Genomic DNA, 14,287 nt, shown 5'->3' on the forward strand with positions numbered 1-14,287 from the left:
GAGATCGAGTGTGGTAAATTTACTGATCAGAAAAAAAAGTTAATTTCTCGTCACCCATCATGAGATTATGCTGTGAACTGCTTATTCAACTTTGTGTTGCCCATAATGATGAATTAAGAATCTGTAGCAACAAACATTTTGGTCTCTAGATGTGCAACACAGACACACCCCAAAAGTTTTGATTAACAGGGAGACATAAAATATTTGTAAAATCAAATCAATATTAAATTCTTAAATTGGACAACAAAAAGATTTGATGGTTTATAGACCACCTGGTCAATACACCACAAATACCCGACTTAATTCATTTATATAGTTTGAAATCTCAAAAATTTAACTGATTTTCTCCCCAAAACAAAACCCTGTTTCCCCTTCAGTAGATTTAAAAGAGCATCGTCTTTAGAAACCTGAATTGAAATGACTGAACAGTTTGAAAACAATTGAGAAACACTGAAAAATGCTTTTGTAACACAAAAATCAATGTTTATTAGATCCTTATTTGCCATCTTAAACATGAACTCCATCATACTTGCATAAAACTCTACAGTTCTTGATTAAAACAAAAAAAGAATCTCACACTGTGTCAAAATATTTAGTAATCCACCAATAAAAATTTGGGTTACAAAACATAAACCTTTAGTGCATTTGTAAACAAAACAGAATTGCATTTAACATAAAATTACAAAACAAAAACAGAAGTGTCCACCAGAGGGAAGAAGAGTGTTACTTTTAGTCTGCTCACAAAAACAAAGTTTATTTTGAAAGCACAAAATATTTCAGTTCTGCTTTGTGTACAAAAATAATCTTCCTGCAAATCCTAAACATGGTAGAGGTTTCATACACTCATAGATCGATGTAGCCATCCTGTATGAATCCAACTAGGAAATTAAAGTTGCTTAAACTCAAAAGTAGCAGGTTACACACATGATAAATAATAAAAAGAAATAAATCCAGTTTACACATATTCTCTGGACCTCTTGATGGCACAGCAAAGGATCATGCTGAAGATCATCCCAAAGATCTGCAGAAAAATAAGTGTGCACAAATTACTTCTGAAAAATTTATCTGAACAAAAATTATGTATAAAGACTCATGGAATGAGGATCAACTGCTGCCTGCAGGAGTTTTCATTTCACTTTTTAGAAGTACTAACTGGATGCATTCTCAAAAATACTGGTTATAGTATTTGGTTTTTCATTTAGGATTTTTCTGCTCCTTCTGCTAAAGGAAACAATTACTATCCAATTACTATAATGACTCTTGAATACAATCTGGAAAGTTATATTTAATAATTTCTGGAAAACCATGAAATATATCCCAACCTCATCAATATTCAGATTTTACCTCAATCAATCCCTCCCTCAGGGCAAACTTTTATAAAACGTTACAATGAATGAACCAATCATTTTAAAGCTTTTTGTTTATTGGAGAAAGTGCAGAATTTCCAATTTATCAGTGGAAAAATTAACCCAAATTTATGCTAACAGCATTTTCACCCATGGAAAAGCTAAAGTTGTGATAAACGGAGTTTTTGCCAGTGGAAAAGCTGAGCCAAATGTTTTAAATTATCTTTTTAATCTAGAAAAATAATTTTAAACTAAAAGTTAGCACACTTAAGATTTTTACAAATGGAAAAATTTTTACAAATGGAAAAAGTAAAGCTAAACATTTGTCAAATAAATAGTTTAAAATCTGAGCTATGTGTCCAAAAGTAGCATAATTTAACCAATGGAAAATGTAAGCCAAGTTTTTGAATTAGCATTTTTACTTTTAGAAACAATAGTTAGCCTCGTTAGGATTGTCTCATCATTGCCAAAGCTTTGCTAAATTAGCATTTTGACAAGTTTAAAAGCTGATCCATGTGCATGATACAGTTACATTGTTATCCAATGGAAATGAGCTTTTTAACTTGTGGAAAGGCCACAAACGATCCCAGTTAGGATTTTCTGTTTTTACTGGACAAAGGTAGACATTTGTTAAATCAGTGTTTTTACTAGTAGAAAAGCTGAGCTGCTGTTTTATCTTGAATACATTTCCTTATTTGTCGAATGCACTGAATGTAGTTTTTAACTTTCAGGGCTTTCTTTGGTTGCACACTCACCATGATGACGCCAATACCGATCCCAACTCCACCGATGATGTGCAGCTTGTTGTTGAATACTTCATCGATGGCTTTTGGGCAACTCTGTATGAAAATAAAAAGTTGTGTTGTAAGCAGATTTCTCACTAATAGATATTGTTAAGCATTTTCTACCTATAGATTAGATATCAAGAAACAGTATGAAGTCAGTTTTTAAATGGCTTTTAAAACCTGTTAAAAATCTATAAGTTGTGTTGATGTTTGCACATTATTTTGTTCTCCAGCCTTTAAACAAAATCCAGTTTTAAAACGTTTTACTTGGGGAAGATCATCGTTGCTTCAAAGTCATCTCAATACCGTGGTAACGAGGACGGCCAGTCCTTCCTGCTTTGGACAGATGTCTTTGGCAGCATCGAAGACGCTTCCTGTAGGACCGCAGCAGTCCAGCTGGGAAACGGAAACCATTCATTTGGTCATTTGTTGATGACTGGATGCAGAAAGAGGAATCAGGTGGAGGCTCTCACCCCAAAGTGGATCAGGCGGAGGGTCTCCTTCAGCGCTTCCTGTTTGGTGGTCCTGTAGTTGTCAAAAGTCTGCTTATAAAACTCTGTGACTTCCTCTATGACCTGTAGAGACAGGAAACGTGTCCATTTGTGGTTGATTTAAGGAATGGATTAAATGATGAGCATATAACAAACGCAAAACAAAGGAGCTTAATGGGAAATATGTAGCATGGGAAGGTCGTCTCAAAGACCAAAAATGCAATTGCTGATATCAAAAATCTATAAATAATTGTACATTTGAGGATCAGAATGTGAAGGTTAAGTGTCATGCAATGTAGGAATAATTTAACAGTCCATTTGGTTTGGGGATATTTAAATGTTTGTAAGTTATGAGTACGAGATAAACAGAAAATCCTAACATCTTGTTTCTTCTTCCTGCTCATTTTCAAACAAATTATGAAAAATTGCATTTCAACCAGCATGATAATTTGTTGCATTTTTTCCTGTTCTTTCTTTCTTTGTTCAAAATAAATTTACTGAATTTTTTACATCAGATTTACAATATCAATAGAAAACACATCCTATTTGCCATTGTGGCCCAAAACTGCTTCAAAATAAAAGGGAGAAAATGAGAAAAGCTCCAGTGTTTGAGAAATGTTTAACAGGAAATGTGAAAATATCACAAAGTAATTATGTGTTTTTGGAAGAAATTAAGAATATTCAAATACCAACTGTAAAGTATTAAAAAAGGGAATATATATGTTTTTTTATTGCATTTTTTAATATACTCACCGTACTTCCAACCATTTCACCAAAGAGAACAACTTGTCTTTGCAATCACTGATTTCTGGATCAACAACTTTTTTATTGCCAATATGTGAAGTTTCAATGTTTGGAGAAACGGATTACAGCAAATGAAAACCAAAGAAATGCAAACTAAAATCCACATGACTGAAAATTTTCAACAATATTCAATTTCATTGGTGAGAGTTTATGGTAGGTTTTAGTTTTACCGTGTGCGTGTTGGACAGTCCCCAGATCCCTGCAGCCACTTCAGCAGCAAAGATGATGAGCAGGAAGATGAAGAACTGGACCAAAAAACAAACATTTATCTTTTTCAGTCAAACTTTTACCACTTTATCCTACCGGATCCCTCTGTGCGATTGTATTGATCTATTTGCATTTCTTTATAAACTGATAGCTATTAATAAGATGAATATAATTTGTATTTCTTTATATAAACAGCAAAGACTTTTCCCTTTAACACTTTATATCAAAATAAACAGCGTTTTCTTTGCAAACTGGATTATTATTGGATTATTTGGAGTTCAGTGAACTCACCAGTCCCAGCATGCAGGGCGACTCTTTAATGGCTCCACAGCATCCCAGGAATCCCACCACCATCATCAACGCTCCTGCAGCGATCAGCAGATAAACACCTACGAGGAAACGAGACGAGTCACTGGGAGCGAAACTGGGACTGACAGATTCATGCTGCAGAAAATGGAGGAAGCAAAATGTATGCATGCATAAAAACCGAGCTTCAACAGCATGATGGACATTTTGAAAAGAAATATTCTCATACCAGAGTAAGTTTTACAAATTGATGTTTTCAAGTCGTTTCTTGTATTAATTAGGAAGATTTTCACCTTGCAGCCAATAAAAACATTTAAATATTAGCTGACATCTGCCCAATAAAAACATGCTTTTCATGCAGGAATGTGGGACTTTACACAAAAGTATCTTGAATATTTTGCTTGTTATTTTGAAAAGATGCTACTAGAAAAAATGTTTAAAATTAGAAATGCTCTTCCATCAATAAGAAAACAGGCAGCTGCTAACTGGAAAGGCTTATGAAAAGTTCACTAATTAATTAAAAGCTACCTAATTAATGCTTTTTATAAATGGAAAAGTTAATTAAAAGCTACCTAATTAATGCTTTTTTGCATATAGAAAAGATGAGGTTAGCCAAACACATTTTATAAATTGGAAAATCAAAAAAATCAAAAGAAAACCAGGCAATCCCATCGTTATAAATAGAAAAACAGTTTTAATTATGTTATCAAAGTGTCAGCACATTTCTGCAAATCTTGACTTAATTTTAGAGCACATCTGGCAGCAACATCATATTGACCACATACTGCAAACATTTGTGCTTTTTGTAACCAATCATCTCTGTCTGTGGAATAAAACATATCCAAAAATTATTTTGAAGATTAAAGTTAAAATGGCAAATTGGAGCTTATTGTCAGCTTTTCTGAGGAATATTTCCTGACTGTATTTTCAAACCCAGATCTTCTGAACCACAGAAAGGATTCAGAAACAGTAAAGATGATTGGATGTTTTCTTTTCTTTCATGTGGATGAGTCATAATTCAAAATTAAATGTGGGAGAACAATAACCATCAGCACACAAATGCCCCACTCTGAAGCTGTAATTAAGATGTTTGGCATTTTATACCAATCTTGTGTCACCAGGCTTCCTTCCCACTAGAAGTGGGAGCCAAACACAAAGAGTCGGAGTGAGCGCCAGTCTCTGGGTCGGATCCACCGAGACGTCAGGAGAACAAAGACCCGACTGTCCTGCTGTGAATAAAGATGGCTGTGTGTTTGGAGAGCGCCTGCAGGTCTCAGGAGCCGCCCACTGTGGACGCCCCCTGTGGACGCCCCCTGTGGACGCCCACTGTGGACGCCCCGGATTCAGCTGCTGCAGCGGCTCCTGCTGCAGCTCAGTCCGTCACAAAACGATCTTCTCATTTAGGACTTTATAAAACAAACACCAGAGATCGTCACAATATGATGAGGCGTTGATGGTCTGTGCAACTGAGCGCGTCGTTAAAACGAGAACTAAAGGCTTGAACAGCAGAAGCAATAGTTCAGTTTAAAGACATGTTTGTTAAACTTGGGTTCATCCTGTGGGGTTTTAGGGCCGTCTTACATTTTTTACATATAAAAAGTATTTTAAATCTTACCAGTGAAGAAGACAGAGGGCGCGTCTTCTCCTTCAAACAGTGCTTTGGTCCTGGAGTCGAAACGAAGCCATAATCCCACAGCCAGCACTCCAGTCCCTGCAAGCTGCAGGAAGACGACAAACTCAGTCATGATCTCATTTTATTCGCTTTGAACTTCACATCAGCCGTTCCTGAAAACTTTTCACGCCTCATGTTTAGGAACAAGCAGCTGGAAGCACAGCTGTCAAACACAAACTTTAGTTTTAGAAAGAAAGTTTAACATTGGAAAACATTTTAAACATCCAACATAAAACAACAAAAAAAGAGGAAAACCACAAAACCAGAAGCAAAATGCATTATGATGACTAAACAAAACTGAGGTTCAAGAAATGTCTAAAAGTTTCCCAGTAATTATGATAAATGATCATTTTGCTCTTTTGAGACCAAACTGGATTTTTTTTAAAGGATATTTTGTTTTCAAAACTCATAATTCATAAGTCATTTAATTTATTTTTGTTGAACGTTAAACTTCATTGATCTTTGAGAACGTTTTCTTTTTTATGCCATTACCATAATAATATTTAAACAATAACGTTGTTGTGAGGTCATTTATCATAACAACGTCTGAGACAATTTATCATCCAGATAAATAATTTAAATAATGAGACGTTTGCGCTGCTGATCGTCTGCCACAGCATCGAATCTCCTGAACCTCAGGATGAAAACCTGCAGGTTGACTGGTTCACTCTCGACACAAACCGGTTTTCAAACATGCGGTTGGGAAATGCGCTCGAGGAATTTGAATGTGGAAGGTCAGAGGGCATAAAAACAACAAAACCACATTTTATTAAAGTTGCTGCACAGCATTAAAATCTAATGATCTAAAACATTAAATTATGACAGGAAAGCAAAAATAGAATAAATCTGTAAGGAATTACAGACAGTTTTATGCCTAATGTCATTTACTTGACAGATTTTTAAATTTGTTCCAAGAAGAAATTTAACAAAATGTGACAAAGTGGTCAAAAAAATCTGTTGAATCGTTTCGTCTGTCTGGAGGAGAAATTCTCCAACCGTTTCTCAAAACGGATTACAAGTAAAAACAGTCATTCGTCTCCTCCACAAAACTGACTCACTGGCTCCATGGAAACAGCTTACATCATCTCCATTGTCACCAAATAAGTGTGGAACATCCCGCAGCATGACTCTGACGTGTTCGTGGCTGAACAGGGAGTTTCACAAAGCGGCTCAATCTGACCTGAATGTTTTCAACTCTGAATGGAAATGAATGAAGAACCGAAAACAACAATTATATCTGTTTATAAAGCCTTACATTATCCTTACTGATATTTATACAAATTTAAAACTCAATTTTTCAGTTGAAAACATAAAATACAAAAAAAACATTTAAATGTTAATATGATACTTCCTCCATGCAGTGGGATATAAACTCTCAGTAACATTTATCTCTGTTCACATCAGCTGACCGTTACAGTTTTGTTAAACAAATGAAGTTCAGCCGTTTCCTTCAGCATCCCAAACAAAACTGAGCCAACATTTACAATCAATCAATCAAATCAAATTAGTGTAGAACATTTCAGCAGCAAGGCATTTCAAAGTGCTTCACATCATAAACACAAAGTCATGCATCATGGAATAAACATTGTTACATATTACATTTAAAATAAAACTCTAACCAGCTGGTTTTTAATTGAGATTTAAAGGAAGTCAGGGTTTCTGCTGTTTTACAGTTTTCTGGAAGTTTGTTCCAGATTTTTGGTGCATAGATGCTGAAAGCTGCTTCTCCTCTCTTGGTTCTGGTTCTGGATGCAGAGCAGAACCAGAACCAGAACCTGAGAGTCTGGAAGGTTGATACAACAACAGCAGATCTTTGATGTATTGTGCTGCTAAACCGTTCAGTGATTTATAAACTAACAACAGTATTTTAAAATCTATTCTTTGAATAGATTTAGGTAAATCTATATACCAGGAAGAGTAGATTTGATTAAATGTTTCTGCTGTGTTTTCTGTGAAAGAACGTTTTGTGACAGCAGCTGTTTGTCCAAGTGGGTCAAAGAATAAAGAACCTTCAAAGATAACAGGAAGTGATCCGACAGGCGACATCAGGAGGGGGAAGGAGGGAGGAAAGGAGGGAGGGAAGGAGGGAGGGAAGGAGGGAGGGAAGGAGCGAGGGAAGGAGGGAGGGAAGGAGCGAGGGAAGGAGTGAGGGAAGGAGTGAGGGAAGGAAGGAGGGAAGGAGGGAGGGAAGGAGCGAGGGAAGGAAGAGAGGGAAGGAGCGAGGGAAGGAGGGAGGGAAGGAGCGAGGGAAGGAGGGAGGGAAGGAGCGAGGGAAGGAGGGAGGGAAGGAAGGAGGGAAGGAGGGAGGGAAGGAGGGAGGGAAGCAGTCGCTCCGTCTCCAGTCGATTTATCAGCTTGTTTTGGAATATCGTGCTCCTGATCCGGGGAGCGCTCCATCCTAGTCAGACATCCTTGAGCCTGTTCTTCTGACGCGATGATCCTGTTTCTGTCCTTGTTGATAAAATAAAAAAGGTTTGCAGTGAGTAGCTTTATCCCATGTTTATTAAGATTGCGTCCTCCTCTTCCAAAAAGGTGAAAGCGCTGCCAATAGATCCAGAGGTGATGAATGAAGGTCACTGAGCTGGTAGAGCAGGTTTTACTCTGCCTGCTCTCCACCCTGGAGTGTTTTTTATCTCCCCATTGAGGTGATGAAATTGGACCACTGAGAAATAACTTCATTCTCAGTTTTCCCATAGTCTTCAGAAAAATGTTAAAGTCCTTTTTCAGAATCTCAGACTTTTGTTTTGCCAGATCGTTGGCTCCAACATGCACAACTAAAGTCTGAATATCTGGCTGATCAGTGGTTAGAGAGCAGTTTGCTGGTTAAATCAGACACAGTGTCACCAGGAAAATACATCACTCTTGTTTTCCTGGGATTGCAAACATGATTCCCTTTACTGCCTCATCTCCAACAACAAGCACCTTTGGGATACCTCATGTTTTCCAGGTGGTCGCTTTGGGGGATGGATGTGTTGCTCTTGCCTCAAAGTTTCACTCAGAGGCTCAGTGCAGGAAATCTGTTTTTCAGTGGGATTCCCACAGAGTCTGAGTGTTTTGAGGCTCTTGCTGGTTGCTTTGACCCTGGGGTGGGTGGGGTGGGTGGAGGCGTTTTGGTTGCAGCTGCTTGTTTGTCTTTCTTTGGCGGAGCAGGTGTTTTAGAGCCGGCCATGCTGATTCGTCCAGGTGCGAGATTCTCCCTGATTTACAGCTAGCAGCAAACCAATGAAGCCAAATAAAGTTTGTGTTATGCACTGATATAATTAAGAACAATACGAGTCAAACAGTTCCTCTCATTTAGCTCAGGTTCATACCAGTCCAGGCAGATAAAGGTGCATTTAAGGAAATGCTTACACTTCATACTACCTCAAAATGTGGAAATGAAATGTGTTCATCAGCTCAGCTTTCTTAGCAACAACATGATGATCAGTTGACCGCTGGAGTCAAAAACAAGATGTGAACACCGTGAGTCATGAGATTAACCAGAAGAAGATTACTGCGATTACTGCGGTCCGATGCGTCAAAGCCCAAACTTTAACTTTATATGCAGTTTGTTGCGACAGACGCTTTTAATGATCAGTTTAGTTCCCTTGAACTTAACTGCTTAGTCAAGTCAAAAAGACAACAAGACAAATGTAACAACTGTGTTGACGCAACGAGAAAACCTTGTGAAAACAAAACAATGTTCCTGTTTGAACATGCAGGTTCGTCATAAAACGCCCTCAGAAGAAAAGTTGGAGATTAGTCAATTATTTCTCCACCAGAACCTGAACAGTCTGACCACCACCAACTACAACCAACTTTTTTTAGTTAATCAAGTTTTAATCAAAAATTAAGATGAAACGAGCGACATCTGTTTGCGGATGTTGCTTGTGCAGCAGATTAACGGATGTACCAGAAACAAGCGAATGCAAAGGTTCCAACTCAAAACCCTAATAATTGCATGTTTTAACAGGTTAAAGTCCCAGACTGATTATTTTTCATGAGCAGTAAAACTACAGCACTTATTATGGGCGGTCCTAGAAAGGAAAGACGGGGGCCATTGCCCCTTTAAAACTGCCCCTCATTGACATCTGTACTGCAGAAACAAAATAGGAAATAAATTTGTTATGTTGATATGAACTTGAAAAGAAAATGTAACTAATTTCTTGAACCAGATTCACCCTTTGACCTTCACAGTTTTAACAAATAAAAACAAAAGTTGTTGAGCTTTTGTTGTGTCTCTTTGGCTCAACTTTATGCTGCATAGTTTTATTCCCTCATGGCAAATCTGGATTGTTATCTGAAAAAATGTCCCTTTCCTGAACGGAAATCGGTTCCAATTATCTGCTCCATATTTCCCAGCAAAAACAGAAGCAGGAAGTCCGGTATCCTAAATGCCCAGAGTGGATCGGCGTTTCTGTTTGGTAAATTTCCCCAAGAACCAGTGAAGAACAACTAAAAGTTAACATAAAACCTTTAGTCCTCAGCAGCAAACATCAGAACCACAAATCAAGAGATTTTAGCCAAGACGTCTTGAGTCACAGCAACAGTTTAGTGACCAGCTGTGGTTTAAAAAGAAAAACTGATTTTATCTGCATTTTTATCTCGAGTGGCTTGGAGAGAAACAGGAAAATGTTTCAATCTCAGTCAATCAAAGCAAAACATTAAGTTACAAATTGTACAAACCTCTTAGATAAATTAATGTGGTCCAATAAAATATGTTTCTAATCCAGAAACATTTATTAACCTCTTAATTAAAACAAAGATGTAACGTTTTCTGAAGGGGTTTACAGACATCAAAATGTTTATCAAAAATAGCTGAATAATAATCATCAGGGAGTGACTGACCAGGTTCCCAGTTCACTCCCAGTTTGACCTCAGACGGGTTGTGAAATATTCAGAGCTTCAGGTGAAGCAACATTTTTATCTCAGATTCCCTCCCAACACGGAAAACTAAGACTTTTCATCATGTTTTAGTTTAACGTGACACAAATAAGCAGAAAGTGTTTTTATTATAAAACCTTTAAGATGTTTTCATGATGGATCAACATCATTCAAATGAGTCACTTTTATGAATTTACAGTTTTATAATTCCATATTTGACTCATCAGAATATTAGAAATAAGCAAAAACAAAAAATGTTGGTAAAATATCTTTCTTGGGGTGAAATTGAGTTAAAACCTTAAATGCAGGAGGTAGAAAAAAATCAAGTAGATTCAGATTTACAGAAAACATTTTCACAGATGATTAAAATAAAAATGGAGGCGACACATTAATAAATCCTACAAGCATAAAAACGACACATTTAGGTTCAGAAACAGGTTGATAAAAGCTGCAGATCATCAAATAAAAGCAGCCAGAGTCTAAAGCATGAACTCAGAGCAGACAGGAGGCGCTTTCTACATACCCAGAACAGGAAGTTGAAGACAAACATGGCATATTTGAGGCACTGCATTCCATTCATGACTCTCAGTTTAGGATTAAACTTTCCTCAGCAGAAAATATGAGCTTCCAACTCAGCAGAAAGTGGAAAAGGAGAATCTGAGAAAGAAACCACACCTTGTGCTGCTCACCTAGGAACGGCTGTGGGAGGAAGTGACTGGAGGAAAAGGTGTGTCTAAAAGGAGGGCGGACAGAATTCACTGGCTTTCTACCAGAAAACCAAAACTGCTGGTTAACAGCTCAGCCTGCAGGTGAAAGCAATTAACAGGCTCAGAGGAGCAGAACTGGGTCAGAACCCGACATCTAACGACCCGAAGCATGACTCAGTGGAGATTTGATCAGGAATCACTAAACTAAACACAAACGGCAGCAGAAACAAAAATAAAGAAACTAATTCTAAACTAACCATCAACACATAAAACAAGATCATTTCTCACTTTCACTGGAGTTTACAAAAGATTATAATAAATACGTATTATATATGAATAAAAACACATTTTCCCCCAATTTATTTTTTAGAAAGTAAACAAACCAGAGGCATTTATAGTTTTGGTTATTGAACTTAACATTTTTCCTTTAAATTATTTGGTTTTGCTGCCAAAAAATCTCAAATATTTAGAAATGAATTTGAGAAATTTTCTAGAAAAGTCAGAAATTTCCGAGTTTGAAAAGTTTAAAATGTGAACAGAAAACACTCAGAAATGTAAGATTAATCCCAGAATTTTTCTAGAAGTAAAATAGAAAATTTCAGAGTTTGAAAACTTAAACATTTTCAACTTTTTGAAAAAAGTTGAAAATGATTTATTTGAATTATTGAAATTACCAGAGTTGGTTTGAAACCTTGAGATATTTGACCTCTTTTCTTAGTAGAAACAACAGAATTTCTTTAAATTATTTGTTTTCTTCCAAATAAGAAAACAAATGTTTATGCATTATGTTTATGCATAAACATAATAAACATAATAAATATTGGTTATCTATTTCACTGGTGAGCAGATTAACCAAAAATATAGACTAAAACCAAGTTATTTGGATTGGATATCTTGGTTTTAGTCTTTATTTCTGAGTGTCAACAGGTGTACTCTCAGGCCGGTGGGACAGCTGCTGGTTGAGGTAACTGGAGCTGCTCTCTGCTCCCAGCAGGCCCAGTTCAACCAAACAACAGCAGCTTTGTTTCCCAGCTGCTGCAGTTGCTGCAGATTTCTGACAGATTAACCGACAGATTAACCGACTAATAACTGTTTACTGACCTGCAATAAAACATCAACAAACTGAACATTTTCTGTGTTAACTCTCACAGTAGAGACAGGTGAACTTTACTCTGTCATGTTGAGGTTAAAAGGTGGAAGGCCTCAACAGCGCCCCCTGTGGAGCGCATCAGAACTACAAACACAACAAATGTTGGGTTGAAGCTTCGAGTTGAGTTTGTATCAGAAACTGAAAAATTGCAAGAAAAAAATCAGACGTTTTGAGATTAATCTCATTTTTTTTAAGTATTATAATACATTGTTTTTTTTTTTTTTTTTTAATTTCTAATAATCTCAAAATGTTAAATTGTTTTCTAGCAAATTTTCTGCTTTCCAAATTAAAATTGTAAATTTTTTCTAAAAAATTACTGAGTTTTTTTGGAGAAAATGTACTCCTTTTTCTATCTACAGTGGCCCTAATGTGCCACTAATGTTTGTAGTCAAGTAACAAATAATCAATTAGAAAATCACTAAAATAAGAGTAAAAAAGTGTTTGTTGAGCTTCAACCATTTTTCTTGAAACAGGGATTCAAAGAGGAGCAGCAAAAGAAAATGAGGTGGATTAGCATGTTAGCATGAGACTCTCATACAGCAACAGTCTTCAGTCAGAGTCCTCATTAGATGTGCTGCAAGACTGACTGCTACTGGAGACTGAAGATACAGATGATACGAGTTACAACATTTCATTTCCCTTTGTGATAAATAAACGATCTTTTAATTGAACTTCAATCAGAATCAAAATGATTTCACAATGTTTACCTGCTCATTATTTTATTATTTAGAGACGTTGATAAAGGGAGGCAGAAATGTTTCCTCCAAATAAAGAAAGTTTCTAGATGAAGTCAACATGTTTTCAAGAAGAAGAAAAAACTTGGATATTTGCTGGTGTTAAAAAGTCAGAAATTTGCCAGAAGAAAACAAAAAATTTCCACAATAAGTAAGCTAAAATATCTGTCAACTTTTAAAGTAAAATGCCAAAACATTTCCCACACATCATATCAATTTTCAGTGCATAATGTTGTCATGTCATTTGTGGTTAATAATTAGTCCAACTTTGAGCTTAATTTACAGTTTTATTCAAGTTTTTCTTCTGCTAACTGAATATATAAACCTGTGAAATGAGTCTGTAAAAATGAAGAGATAAATCTAAAGTAAACTGCATGTCAGTGAATATTTTAGCTCATTTCTTGTTTCCTCACCCAGAAGACAAAGTTGAAGATGAAAATTGCGTATTTGACGCACAGCTCCCAGCTGGACAGGACGCTCATCCCTGCGGTGTCCGCGGACCTTTCAGCGGCCAGAAAACCGAGACAAGTCCAGCCGTCCAACCTGCCGCCCGGCGCTGCTGCTCGGCTTCTCTTCGGCTTCTCTTCGGCTGCGCTCGGTAACTTCCGTCAGGACTCGGCGGCAGCCTCGGGTTGAAGCTGGGAGGAGAGAAAATGAGCGGCTGCTGGGATTCAACTCCTACAGAAATACAGAAAACATGTTTTGTCTTTTTTTTCTTTGTTCTTTGTTGAAACAAAGGTTTGTTTATTTTCAGAACAGATGAAATACAGTTTGCTAAACATCTAAACTGAGGACTTTTAAAGTGAAAACTACAAAATCCGTTGATCACGTAACTGAAGACCAGTCTAATGGACAATCAAACACATGCGATTAAATTAGATTATCATTAATAACCACTAATTTAAAACACAAACATTTGAGCTCTTTTTTGTGAAATAAGGTTATTTAGATCTGAATTTATACCAAAATAAAAGCCTTTTGTGAGCAAAACTTGGTTATTGTGCAGCTAATGTCGAAAAAGCACAATTTTGTGATTGCGCTGTTTAATTAGTTAATTAATCTAAAACATTTCTACAACCTTCAAATGGATTTATTTCTGTTTTGGACGTGAATCACTGCGGAAAAGAGGAAGTTGAACTTTAACTAACCACAACAAGAGTTCGTTTTTCTCTGAAAATATGTGAACATTAATGTTAGCAAATTGAACGAGTTTATGTTTTTT

The 14,287-nt window shown here is 36.6% G+C and overlaps 1 protein-coding gene across 2 annotated transcripts; it reads right to left on the minus strand.

Moving 5' to 3' along the window:
* Positions 1–458: 458 nt before the first annotated feature.
* Positions 459–13,695, minus strand: LOC129352892 (CD9 antigen-like). Of its 2 annotated transcripts, none has more exons than XM_055022097.1 (8): positions 13,479–13,695; positions 5,555–5,657; positions 3,925–4,022; positions 3,597–3,671; positions 2,605–2,706; positions 2,438–2,527; positions 2,102–2,185; positions 459–1,021 (listed from the first exon to the last, which is right to left on the minus strand). In XM_055022097.1, exons 1-8 carry the CDS (start codon positions 13,545–13,547, stop codon positions 956–958), a joined length of 687 nt encoding a protein of 228 aa, XP_054878072.1. In that variant the 5' UTR covers positions 13,548–13,695; the 3' UTR covers positions 459–955. The 2 variants fall into 2 exon arrangements, with proteins under 2 accessions (XP_054878072.1, XP_054878073.1); XM_055022098.1 differs by lacking the exon at positions 13,479–13,695 and adding an exon at positions 10,998–11,179.
* Positions 13,696–14,287: the final 592 nt, after the last annotated feature.

Source organism: Poeciliopsis prolifica, unplaced genomic scaffold (assembly GCF_027474105.1).
Source record: "Poeciliopsis prolifica strain line A6 unplaced genomic scaffold, Auburn_PproV2 SCAFFOLD081, whole genome shotgun sequence".
Classification (NCBI taxonomy): domain Eukaryota; kingdom Metazoa; phylum Chordata; class Actinopteri; order Cyprinodontiformes; family Poeciliidae; genus Poeciliopsis; species Poeciliopsis prolifica.

What these genes read in the sequence shown, in the direction of transcription:
- LOC129352892 (XM_055022097.1), bottom strand. Translation starts at nt 13,547, where the DNA reads ATGAGCGTCCTGTCCAGCTGGGAGCTGTGCGTCAAATACGCAATTTTC. An exon ending in GCCCTCTGTCTTCTTCACTG is followed by an intron (nt 4,023 to 5,554) that starts GTAAGATTTAAA and finishes GTTTCCTCGTAG; the next exon opens with GTGTTTATCTGCTGATCGCT. An exon ending in CGCCCTGCATGCTGGGACTG is followed by an intron (nt 3,672 to 3,924) that starts GTGAGTTCACTG and finishes TTTTTGGTCCAG; the next exon opens with TTCTTCATCTTCCTGCTCAT.